This window comes from Marmota flaviventris, chromosome 14 (genome assembly GCF_047511675.1).
Source record: "Marmota flaviventris isolate mMarFla1 chromosome 14, mMarFla1.hap1, whole genome shotgun sequence".
Lineage (NCBI taxonomy): Eukaryota > Metazoa > Chordata > Mammalia > Rodentia > Sciuridae > Marmota > Marmota flaviventris.
In genome coordinates, this window is record NC_092511.1 from 72,351,887 (window position 1) to 72,365,480 (window position 13,594).

General features: G+C 40.4%; 1 protein-coding gene across 1 annotated transcript in view; it reads right to left on the reverse strand.

Annotated features, from left to right (window-relative positions):
• Trabd2a (TraB domain containing 2A) overlaps positions 1-13,594 on the reverse strand; it is a 46,174-nt gene that overhangs the window by 3,595 nt on the left and 28,985 nt on the right. The window contains 1 exon segment of the mRNA XM_071601257.1: positions 12,547-12,721. Coding sequence (XP_071457358.1) covers positions 12,547-12,721 — 175 coding nt within the window.

Here is a 13,594-nt window from a genome sequence, read left to right on the forward strand (position 1 = left end):
GAAGATTAAACTAAATGAAAGTGGAAATAAAACATTAAAATTTGCAGGAAGCAGCAAGAACAATGTTTAGAGGGAAATTCACACAAGACTTTAATTCTGACAACTTTACGACATGGATTCCATGTGCCACCCCATTTTACAGTCAAGAGAACTAAGGCACTAGGAGGTAGGAGGCTTGTTGGCCAAGGTTGCACAGCTACAATGGCAGAGCTGGGATTTACATACAGGCAATCCCACTCCAAACTCCACATGCTTTTAAAAAAAATTTTAGTTGTAGATGTTCACAATAGCTTTATTTTGTTTATTTAGTTTTTTTTGTTTTAATGTGATACTGAGGATTGAATCCAGTGCCTCATGTGTGCTAGGCAAGCACTCTACCACTGAGCCACAACCCCAGCCCCAAACCCTACACCCTTAACTCTCTGCTACAGGCCAATCTCATGAGACACCTACAACTCTGTGCCTGAACTGAACAGGTGACATGTGCTAATGCCTATACCTACTCACAAAGATAGTTTGGTGACATCTATGGAGAACAACAAGAAACTCTCCCAGCTTCTGAAAGGGCAGACAAGTCATTTCTCTATTCTTTTAAAAACATAAAGGAAATTCTTTCATCCCTGAGATGTTTTTTCTTATCTTCATAAAGAGATTTGACAGAGGGGGGAAAATGGCTTTCTTCCTTTTTAATTCAAGGCTAGCTTGGACAACCTGGCAAGACCCAGTCTCCAAATAAAAAAGAAATAAATAAAGATTTGGGGACAAGACTCTGTGGTAGAGCACCACTGGTTCAACCCTCAGCACTGCAAAAAAACAAAAAAACAAACAAAAAAAATGACTAATAAAAATAAAGTGATATAATCTTATAAAATGTGTTACCTTGAGGAGAGAACCCACACAGAAAAGAATTTTGAGAGATATAAGTTGCTATAATACCACCAATATCTTCAAGTGTGGGAGGCCATCCTCGCACGTGATTTGAGTTACCTCCCTGGCTGGGTGAGAGGCGCTTAGGCACAGCTATGTCCAAAGCTTTCCCCATCCTTCTCAGGTTCCGAAGGCTTGTCTGTTCGGAGGCATGTCTGGCCACTACCCTGAAGACCCAATCATTGCCCCTGACCTTGGGATGCTGCCCCCCTTAATCTTCATTGGATGGGATTTTCCCCAGAATTTTTTGTTCCCCAATAAAAGTCCACTCCATGGCGTGTTCTCTCTCTCTCTCTCTCTCTCTCTCTCTCTCTCTCTCTCTCTCTCTCCCCTCTTTAGTAAACCTCGCTACCACAATGGGTGGCTGAAGGCTGGACCTAGGAGGAGCCATCCTGGAGCTGGTTTAAAGGTAATTAGAGTCTTGTCTCTTTAATTCAAAACTCCTTAGAGATTTCTCACGTTTTGAACCTTCATTCATGAAGCCGGTGCTGGCTGCAATGATTTCTCACGTTTTGAACCTTCATTCAGGAAGCCAGTGTTGGTTGACAATGGACAAATATAAGTTTGTACCTTTGACAGAGCTCCCTGGCTGCCATGCAGTGCAGCCAGCCTATTGGTCTCTGCCAAAAAGTGGCAGTGGAGTATGGAGCAGCACAGTAGCAGCATGGAGCCCATCATATAGGCAGGGTAGACCTGAGATGCAATGAGCCAGCACCAAGATGAGCCAAGCCACGCTGACCTGTCACCCCAGCATCAGCATGGCCGCACACAGTGAGGATGCTGCAGAAGAACACTCTGTGAGGTGCTGCAGCCCCATCTCAGAGCCTTAAAATCCCATTCCCTGACCTGCCACAAAAAAATGGAAATGGGCAAACTTGAATGGAAGTTGGGACTCAAAAAATGACCAATAGTGGGCTGAGGATATGGCTCAGGCGGTAGCGCGCTCGCCTGGCATGCGTGCGGCCCGGGTTCGATCCTCAGCACCACATACAAACAAAGATGTTGTGTCCACCGAAAACTAAAAAATAAATATATTTTTTTTTTTTAAATTGACCAATAGAGTGGGGGAAAGATGGCCGCTGCGTACGGGGGTTGCTGAAGTGCTGAGCGTGGTCACGCTCAAAGCAGCGGCTTTAATAGAGATTTCTGTTAGAGCTCATTTCACCGATAATCTGTAGCGGACCACTTTGCCAAGGAGCAGGAAGAACAAAGAAATCGAAAAAGAGACGCTTGGCTGCTCAGAGCCGCGGGCGCTTTGCTCCCATCTGCTTCCTCTTTTGCTTCGCTCCGGGCGGAGAACCTGAATGTGTAATCAGCAGTGGATTGTAAGTACCCGAGGCAAAGAAAGCTCAGTGCGCCCCGCCTTTTTTTTTTTTTCTTTTTTTTTTTGAATATTTTTTATACAGGGAGAGTTTGTGGATTGGCTTTGTTGGCGGGGCTGTGGTTTCTGTGCCGAAAATCCACTCCGCGGGAGCCGCCATTTGCTTTCTGCTTGCTGTCTTGATGGCTCTGTATACACTGTCCGGCAGCCGCACCTAGAGGTTGGAGCTCGGCTGCGTGCCGAGCCCTGTCCTCCGAAGGCTGGACTGCAGCCTCGAGCGTCTCGGTGGCCTGTTCGCCGCTGCACCTTCGGGCAGAGCCTGCTCTGGGGTCGTTCTGCACCCCCCTGCCAGGGGACCCGTGCTCCGGAGGAGGGGGATGGAGAGCCGCGGCGGCAGCCGCTTGGGCCCCTGGGGCCGGGCACAGGGCTGAAGAGCTGCGGAAGCCAGGGCGGCTCTGCTACAGTCGCAGACAAGCGTGGCCCAGAGACAGCGACAGCGGCAGGGTTTCATTTCTAGAAATCTGGACTGGAAACAGAAGCAGCAGTTTGTATAATCCCAAGAACTTGCTTATATCAGGAAGCTGTAAGGGCAACATGAATAGCATTGAGGAGATGTAACATGGTGGCAGGCGCAGAGAGATCAAGTCTCTGACATCTTCAACTGCGCGGGCATAGGGAGCCGTAAACTGTCTAAATGCTGTTTGCTCAGGATCACTAGGCAATGCTGAGCTGACGTGGATCTGGGGTGTACAGGCTGGGCCCCTCAGAACACACACACAGAGCCCGAATCGGAAGCAATTAAGCTCCGGTTCGCCTGCTTCATGTGACTCAGCACTAACGATCCCGCTGAAATAATTGGCTGGCCCTTAGGAACTTACAGAGGTAAAAGCCAACCGAGCCTTCATAGGCAGTGGCCACAGGACTGAAACGGGGATTGGGAGAGACAGTCAGGACCCACCCGTTGCATTGGTCACCCGGCAAAGGGAACAAACGGTCACAATTTGCATGGGACATCACCATGGCAGAGAAACGGCGTCATGGGCGGAGGAGATAACTGCATTGAAACCAGAGCGACAGGTGTGTAATCCCCTAGTCATCTCTCTCCACACAGCAGGGAAAACTTAAGGGCCACTCCCAGCTCTCCTGTGAACGCAATAACCAGACCGAGGGAATCAGGAGTGGCGCGGGACTCACGGCGCGGAACTCCCGGCTACCGCTCCCACCAGTGCTGACAACTGAGGTCTCTTGCACCAGCTACCGGGGGCGTGGCTACAGGAGGGCAAGCAAATTCGCTGGGGGATCTCAGCCCCAAGCTCTACAAACTTAGGGTCTGAGGGAGGCAAACAGGGAGAGTGAGCCCAGGTGTTCATGAAAACAGGGCTCCCAGGAGCAGCAGACCTGGCGTGTAGCCAGTATTGTGGTGAGCGCCACAGGTGAGCACGGCCTGGCTTGAGGAAACACAAGACAAGGCCCTAGACACTCAGGATTGGAGACCCGCCCAGTCTAGGAGAAAGAGCGGCTGCACAGTGAATGGTTCCCACCTATTGAGAGGAGAAGCTTGGCCCAGTGGGCACAGCTCCACCTACTGGAAGAGAAGTTAATAGAACTTTAGGACTGCATTGATTATTATTATTATCATTTTTTTTCTTTTTCTTTTTTGTTTTTTTTTTCTTTTTTTCTCTTCTTTTTCTTTCATTTTCAATTTTTATTTGTTGTTGTTCTTTAACTTTTTTTCAATGTTTCTATTTTTTTTAATTTTTTTTATTTTATTATTATTTTTTTTAATTTTAATTTTCATTTTTTATTATCACTATTATTTTTCTTAAAATTTTTTTTTCATCTTTCCTTTCTTTCTTTATTATCTAATCTTTGTTATTCTTGTTTCTTTTGTCTTTTCATTTCTTTTCAATTTTCTTATTCCCCCTTCCTTGAATTCTACCTGCCTACTCTCATTCTCTTTAGTGACTTCTTCCCTTCCCTTCTAATATCTTTCCTCTCAAGCATCAAATAAATCTATAAGAGTAAACAGTAACTCAGCAGTCAAACAGAACAAGAAGAAACATGAGCAGCATAAAAAAGCAAGGAAGAAAAGTAGTACAAACAATGAAGGACAGCCTAAATATTCAGGAGGACCTAGAGTCAGCATTAAAATGGTCATATAAAGAACTCAAGGAATACCTTAGACAGATGGAATGGAACCTTAAAGAAGATACGAGACAGCAAATCCAAACAGTGAAAGAACACTTTGAAAATGAATTACATAGACAGATAAAAGAAGAAGTTAAGCATCTTTATCAGGAGATTGAGATTATAAAAAAAAAACCAAACAATAATTCTAGAAATGAAGGAAACGATAAACCAAATTAAAAACTCAATTGAGAGTATCACTAACAGAGTGGAGCAAGTAGAAGCCAGAACATCAGATAATGAAGACAAAATATATCATCTTGAAAAGAGCCTAGCCAACTCAGAAAGGCTGGTTAAAAACCACGAGAAAAACATCCAAGAGATATGGGATAACATAAAGAAACCAAACCTACGAGTCATCGGGATAGAAGAAGGTACAGAGATTCAAACCAAGGGAATGAGTAACCTGCTGAAAGAAATAATTACAGAAAACTTTCCAGAAATAAAAAAGGAAACGGATATACAAATTGTAGATGCATACAGGACACCGAGCACACAAAATCACAGTAGACCAACGCCAAGACACATTGTTATGAAGATATCCAATATACAGAACAAAGAGAAAATACTAAAAGCTACAAGAGAAAGGAGGCAGATTACATTCAGGGGTAAACCAATAAGGTTAACAACGGATTTTTCATCACAGACGCTGAAAGCGAGAAGATCCTGGAACAACGTATTTCAAACACTGAAAGACAACGGATGCCAACCAAGAATTCTGTATCCAGCAAAATTAAGCTTCAGGTACGATAACGAAATAAAAATCTTTCATGATAAACAAAAGCTAAAAGAATTTGCAGCCAGAAAACCAGCATTGCAAAGCATCTTGAGCAAAACACTACATGAGGAAGAAATGAAAAACAATAACCAAAACCATCAGTGGGAAGTGCCTCTATAAAGACAGAGGGCGGGGGGAAAGCTAACCATGGAGAAACAAACTAAATTAAAAAAAAAAAAAAAGAAGAAGATAAATAATCAAACATGGCTGGAAGTACAAACCATATATCAATAGTAACTCTAAACATTAATGGCTTAAACTCTCCAATAAAGCGACATAGGCTGGTAACATGGATTAAAAAAACAAATCCAACAATATGCTGCCTCCAGGAGACACATCTGATTGGAAAAGACATACACAGGTTGAAGGTGAAAGGCTGGGAAAAAATATACCACGCACACGGTCCTCGTAAGCAAGCAGGGGTGGCCATCCTCATATCGAATAAAATTGACTTCAAGACTAAATTAATCAAAAGGGATAAGGAAGGACATTATATACTGTTAAAAGGAACCATTCACCAACAAGACATAACAATTATCAATATTTATGCACCAAATAATGGTGCTGCGACGTTCATAAAACAAATTCTCCTCAAGTTCAAGAATCAAATAGACCACAACACAATAATTATGGGTGACTTCAACACACCTCTCTCACAATTGGACAGATCCTCCAAACAAAAGCTGAATAAAGAAACTATAGAACTCAATATCACAATCAACAACCTAGACTTAACTGACATATATAGAATATATCAACCATCATCAAGTGGATATACTTTTTACTCAGCAGCACATGGATCCTCCTCAAAAATAGACCATATATTATGCCATAGGGCAACCCTCAGTAAATATACAGGGGTGGAGATAATACCATGCATTTTATCTGATCATAATGGAATGAAACTGGAAATCAATGATAAAAGAAGGAAGGAAAAATCCTACATCACATGGAAAATGAACAATATGTTACTGAATGATCAATGGGTTACAGAAGACATAAAGGAAGAAATCAGAAAATTCTTAGAGATAAATGAAAATACAGACACAACATATCGGAATCTATGGGACACAATGAAAGCAGTTTTAAGAGGGAAATTCATCGCTTGGAGGTCATTCCTCAAAAAAAGGAAAAACCAACAAATAAATGAGCTCACACTTCACCTCAAAGCCCTAGAAAAGGAAGAGCAAAACAACAGCAAATGTAGCAGAAGGCAAGAAATAATCAAAATCAGAGCGGAAATCAACGAAATTGAAACAAAAGAAACTATTGAAAAAATTAACAAAACTAAAAGTTGGTTCTTTGAAAAAATAAATAAGATCGACAGACCTTTAGCCATGCTAACGAAGAGAAGAAGAGAGAGAACTCAAATCACTAACATACGGGATGGAAAAGGCAATATCACAACAGACACTACAGAAATACAGAAGACAATTAGAAATTATTTTGAAAACCTATATTCCAATAAAATAGAAGATAGTGAAGACATCGATAAATTCCTTAAGTCATACGATTTACCCAGACTGAGTCAGGAGGATACTCACAACTTAAACAGACCAATAACAATAGATGAAATAGAAGAAGCAATCAACAGACTTCCAACCAAGAAAAGCCCGGGACCGGATGGGTATACAGCAGAGTTTTACAAAACCTTTAAGGAAGAATTAATGCCAATACTTTTCAAGTTATTTCAGGAAATAGAAAAAGAAGGAGCTCTGCCAAATTCATTCTATGAGGCCAACATCACCCTGATTCCGAAACCAGACAAAGACACCTCAAAGAAAGAAAACTACAGACCAATATCTCTGATGAACCTAGATGCAAAAATTCTCAATAAAATTCTGGCGAATCGGATACAAAGGCACATCAAAAAAATTGTGCACCATGATCAAGTAGGATTCATCCCTGGGATGCAAGGATGGTTCAATATACGGAAATCAATAAATGTTATTCACCACATCAATAGACTTAAAAATAAGAACCATATGATCATCTCAATAGACGCAGAAAAAGCATTCGACAAAGTACAGCATCCCTTTATGTTCAAAACATTAGAAAAACTAGGGATAACAGGAACTTACCTCGACATTGTAAAAGCTATCTATGCTAAGCCTCAGGCTAGCATCATTCTCAATGGAGAAAAATTGAAGGCATTCCCCCTAAAATCTGGAACAAGACAGGGATGCCCTCTATCACCACTTCTATTCAATATAGTTCTCGAAACACTGGCCAGAGCAATTAGACAGACGAAAGAAATTAAAGGCATAAAAATAGGAAAGGAAGAACTTAAATTATCACTATTTGCAGATGACATGATTCTATACCTAGAAGACCCAAAAGGGTCTACAAAAAAACTACTAGAACTAATAAATGAATTCAGCAAAGTGGCAGGATATAAAATCAACACGCATAAATCAAAGGCATTTCTGTATATCAGCGACAAAACTTCTGAAACGGAAATGAGGAAAAACACTCCATTCACAATATCCTCAAAAAAAATAAAATACTTGGGAATCAACCTAACAAAAGAGGTGAAAGATTTATATAATGAAAACTACAAAACCCTAAAAAGAGAAGTAGAAGAAGATCTTAGAAGATGGAAAAATATACCCTGTTCATGGATAGGCAGAACTAACATCATCAAAATGGCGATATTACCAAAAGTTCTCTATAGGTTTAATGCAATGCCAATCAAAATCCCAACGGCATTTCTTGTAGAAATGGATAAAGCAATCATGAAATTCATATGGAAGAATAAAAGACCCAGAATAGCAAAAGCAATTCTAAGTAGGAAGTACGAATCAGGCGGTATAGCGATACCAGACTTAAAACTATATTACAGAGCAATAGTAACAAAAACAGCATGGTACTGGTACCAAAACAGGAGGGTGGACCAATGGTACAGAATAGAGGACACAGAGACTAATCCACAAAGCTACAACTATCTTATATTTGATAAAGGAGCTAAAAGCATGCAATGGAGGGAGGATAGCATTTTCAACAAATGGTGCTGGGAAAACTGGAAATCCATATGCAACAAAATGAAACTGAATCCCCTCCTTTCGCCATGCACAAAAGTTAACTCAAAGTGGATCAAGGAGCTAGATATCAAATCAGAGACTCTGTGTCTGATAGAAGAAAAAGTTGGCTCCGATCTACATATTGTAGGGTCGGGCTCCAAATTCCTTAATAGGACACCCATAGCACAAAAGTTGATAACAAAAATCAACAAATGGGACTTACTTAAACTGAAAAGTTTTCTCTCAGCAAGAGAAACAATAAAAGAGGTAAATAGGGAGCCTACATCATGGGAACAAATTTTTACTCCTCACACTTCAGATAGAGCCCTAATAACCAGAGTATACAAAGAACTCAAAAAATTAAACAATAAGAAAACAAATAACCCAATCAACAAATGGGCCAAAGACCTGAACAGACACTTCTCAGAGGAGGACATACAATCAATCAACAAGTACATGAAAAAATGCTCACCATCTCTAGCAGTCAGAGAAATGCAAATCAAAACCACCCTAAGATACCATCTCACTCCAGTAAGATTGGCAGCCACTATGAAGTCAAACAACAACAAGTGCTGGAGAGGATGTGGGGAAAAGGGTACCCTTGTACATTGCTGGTGGGACTGCAAACTGGTGCGGCCAATCTGGAAATCAGTATGGAGATTCCTGGGAAAGCTGGGAATGGAACCACCATTTGACCCAGCTATTGCCCTTCTTGGACTTTTCCCCGAAGACCTTAAAAGAGCGTACTACAGGGATACTGCTACATCGATGTTCATAGCAGCACAATTCACAATTGCTAGACTGTGGAACCAACCCAGATGCCCTTCAATAGATGAATGGATAAAAAAAATGTGGCATTTATACACCATGGAGTATTACGCAGCACTAAAAAATGACAAAATCATAGAATTTGCAGGGAAATGGATGGCACTAGAGCAGATTATGCTTAGTGAAGCTAGCCAATCCCTAAAAAACAAATACCAAATGTCTTCTTTGATATAATGAGAGCAACTAAGAACAGAGCAGGGAGGAAGAGCAGGAAGAAAAGATTAACATTAAACAGATAGATGAGGTGGGATGGAAAGGGAGAGAAAAGGGAAATTGCATGGTAATGGAGGGAGACCCTCATTGTTATACAAAATTACATATAAGAGGTTGTGAGGGGAATGGGAAAATAAACAAGGAGAGAAATGAATTACAGTAGATGGGGTAGAGGGAGAAGATGGGAGGGGAGGGGAGGGGGGATAGTAGAGGATAGGAAAGGTAGCAGAATACAACAGTTACTAATATGGCATTATGTAAAAATGTGGATGTGTAACGGATGTGATTCTGCAATCTGTATTTGGGGTAAAATTGGGAGTTCATAACCAACTTGAATCTAATGTATGAAATATGATATGTCAAGAGCTTTATAATGTTTTTAACAACCAATAAAAAAAAATTAAAAAAAAAAGAATATCTAAAAATAAACTTAAGAAATACTCATGTTAAATATGAAGAAAATTTTGAAATATTTATGCATTATACTCCCATAAATAGAAAAATAGCAAATAATGTGCTTAAATAAAGATAATACTATAATGAAAAAAAAATAAAATAAAATAAAATTGACCAATAGTGTTACTATGTTTCCAAGTCCTAATTAGCATAAGTTTGGACTAATAGCACTGAATCAAGTGCTATACAAACCCCTAGACTAGCACACTCCAGTAGAGAACACCTGCTATTGGGTCCCCCCTTGCACTGCAAGAGTGCTGTTCCTACATTACACTCACTCGTCCTGATCAGTGGCATTCATTCTTCAAATTCACGAGACAAGAACCCTGAAAGAAGAAGAAATAGATGATGAACTGCTGGGGTCTGCTGCAACATTGGAGGGCATGGCCCACCATTAAGAACTGCAACACTTCTAGGCCGCAGGGGCCTACAGCTTGTGCAGACCCCACCTGGCAGCAGAAGCAGTGGATCAAGATTCATCTCAAAACTCTAGTTTCACCTTCAAAAACTACAGAAAGAAGAGTAATTTAAGGATAAATCAAGCAGAAAGGAAATAAGAAAAATTAAAGCAGTAATCATGAAAATAAAACCATGAAATCAATACAGAAAGTCAACAAAACCAAAAACTGGTTCTTTGAAAAGATCAATATAATTAATAAACCTCTAGTCAGGCTAACAAGGGGAAGAGAGAAGACACAAATTGCTAATATTGGAAGTAAAAGAGGAATCATCACTACTGATCCCAGGAATAGTAAAAGGATAATAAAAGAATATGATGAACAACTTTAGATCCACAAATCTGGGAACTTAGATGAAGCCAACCCTTCTTCCCAGGGTACATCATTGTTTATCTGCTGTTGTTATTTTTATTTTGCCATTTGTTTGTTTGTTTGTTTAGTCACTTAGGACTTTCTGTAAAGTCAGGATTCTTTGATAGGTGTGGCCACTGGAGTCTCTAGTCAGTTAGTTTAGTGGTCAGCTAATGACTGTTCAGAGATTTCCTTAAACATCTTCAACCAGTAAGTCTCCCAGCCTCTTCAAAGAGAGGCTGTATGAGTTTGGTGCATGCCTTCAATGCTCCAGCAGGCAGTTTACAACCCTGCCTTAGTTTTTCTTCTGTGCAGACAGAGGTGAGAGATTAGGACCTTCTGAGGTCTTTCCTGGGCATGTACATAGCCTTTCTCTTACACTTGGCCCTTGAGATTCCCAATAATATGTGAGAACTTTTCAAAATCCCATATGGTACATCTCATATCCATTTTGCTTTTTCTTTGGGGTGGGGGAGGTCAGTCTGTTGTAAGCCCCAATTATTGCTGTCATGGGCAGCTATGACTACTGCCACTACCACTGACTATTTTCAACAAACCCCCTAAGAATATGGCTATGTAGAGAACGAGCTTTGAGTCAGGTCAAATGAACATAAGCTTGGAATGAAACTTTTAGGGAACTATGAGATAAATTAAATAATAATGATTCTTCAAGGATGGAGCCTCAGGGAAACTCCAAACCCATTATCTCCCCTCCAGTAATTATTAAGCAACCAGTTGTTATGGCTACTGAGTTTAAAGGTTGTGGATTTTCAAGACAAAGCTAGGAAGAAGCTGGGACAAAGAGGATAAAATAGAGCAAGTTAAATGCCACTAATCTCTAGTTTTCTTAAGTAAACATACCCTGGGCTGTTTCAAGCCTTTATTTAATTTCTAGAGCTCTGTAAAAGTTGATATTGACCATTTTTTCCTAGTGTTCTTATTGCCTTTTATGGAGGAGCATGTTTGGAGCAGCCTTTACTCTGTTATTCTGCAAGTGTTAATCTCTAAACTCACATTTTGCTGGTAAAGAAACTGAGAAAGGTGACTTGTCCAAATTAATGAAGAGTTATGGTTTGGATCTTAAATGTGCCCCAAAGGCTTATGTGTTGTCCCCAGTAGGTGACACCACTGAGAGGAGGTTGGACTCTTTAAGAGGTGGGGCCCAGTAAACGGAAGTTAGGTCATTGGGGTTTTCATTAGGGGAAACACTGGGACCCTACACTCTTCCTCTTTCTATTTTCCTACCAGCTGTCATGAGGTGAGCAGTTTCCTCCACCACGTATGTCTGCCATACATGATATACTGTCTCACCACAGGCCTAAAAGCAAGTAAGCCAAGTAATCATGGACCGAAACCTTTGAAATTGTGAATCAAATAATTCTTTTGATTTGTCTCAGGCATTTGTTACAGCAATGGGAAGCTGACTGACACACAAAAACAGTGGAAGGATCTGAAAGGACAAAACCTAGTCCTTCTGCACACTGCCCAGCCTCTGGCTTTTCTGTCCTTCATTTCTCAGGCTCCAAAGAATTATGGGTTAAAAATCACTCAAAAGCAGGATAGAAATTATTTCAAAAAGCCCAGAAAAGGAAATAATTTTCCCCCCTCCATGTGTATATTAATATTTAACAATGGCTTATGTGTCAACCTAACATTGGGAGGCTCACAGGAAGGGAAATGAAGATAAACAAACATTAGTGACAGTTTAAAAAACAAAAGGTATCAGAAAGAAGCTGGGATTGAGTGCTGAGTTCAGGACAGAGAGATGCCTTCCCAACTGACTCATATGTCACTAAGCCCCTGTGTGGAGGGAAAGCAATGAATAATGTCACATACACTGGGCCCTCCAGCAACATTTCCACCACATTGGATTCCCAGCACCAGCTGGAGCTACTCTGCAACTGAAGTGAGTCACTACTGATGTCAACACAGGTCCTGAGTAGGGGCTTTGCCTCAACATTCCCCCCACAGAGGCAGCAGATCCCAGAGTATCTAATCAGAGGCTGCCAGCTCGGAAAACAAAGGAAAAGCCCTTGTCAGGGAACTCCTCCAGAAGTGCCTTCCCTTGCTCCTCCATTCTCTCATTCCACTTGTAGATCAGCTCTTGACAGAAGTGGCTGTTGATCTCCTGAGCAGTGATGTGTTCCTGAGGCTGGAGCATGGCATTTATGAAATTGGAAACCTCTACCACAAGAAAAAGAAAAAGAAAACCAGGGTAACTAACAAAGTTGCTTCATTTAAGCATCTAATCCTGCAGCCTGGATGACAAGTTAAGAGAAGGGTGAGGGGGGACACACTATTCTTGATGTCTCCTGTCTGCTACACTTCTGACTATAACCAAAGTGAAAGAATATTAAGTGAAGTTCACTGAAAAGCCTTAAAATAATAAAAAATAATAATAAAAAGGCTTAAAACTCTTAGGTTTAAAATAATACTTCCATTCCACTTAAAAGATTGTGTTTGGTGCTATGTATGTATTACAGACCATATCTTTGTATAGTCCATGCACAGTTTTAACTTGATTCACACTTTTTTCATAAAAGAAATGTTACATGATTACATATCTTAGAATTAATAATTTTGATTGCACTACCCAAAACATGGTGTTTCTTTTTTAAAACTAATTTTTGTTTTAATTAGTTATACATGACAGTAGAATGCATTTTGATACATCATATATAATGGAGTATAATTTCTCATTCTTTTGGTTATATATGATATAGAATTATATATGTACATAGAGTAATAGTGTCTGATTCATTCTACTATCCTTTCTATCCCCATATCCACTCCCCTCCCTTCATTCCCCTCTACATAAAGTACTGTCCTCTTCCTTAGCTCCCCACATTGATATGCATCAGCATATCAGAAAACATTTGGCCTTTGGTGTTTGGGTATTGGTTTATTTCACTTAGGGTGACATTTTCCAGTTCCATCCATTTACCAGCAAATGCCATAATTTCATCTAAGTCTGAGTAATATTTATTCATATATATATATACACACACACACACACACACACACACACACACACTCACTTTTTTATTCATTCATC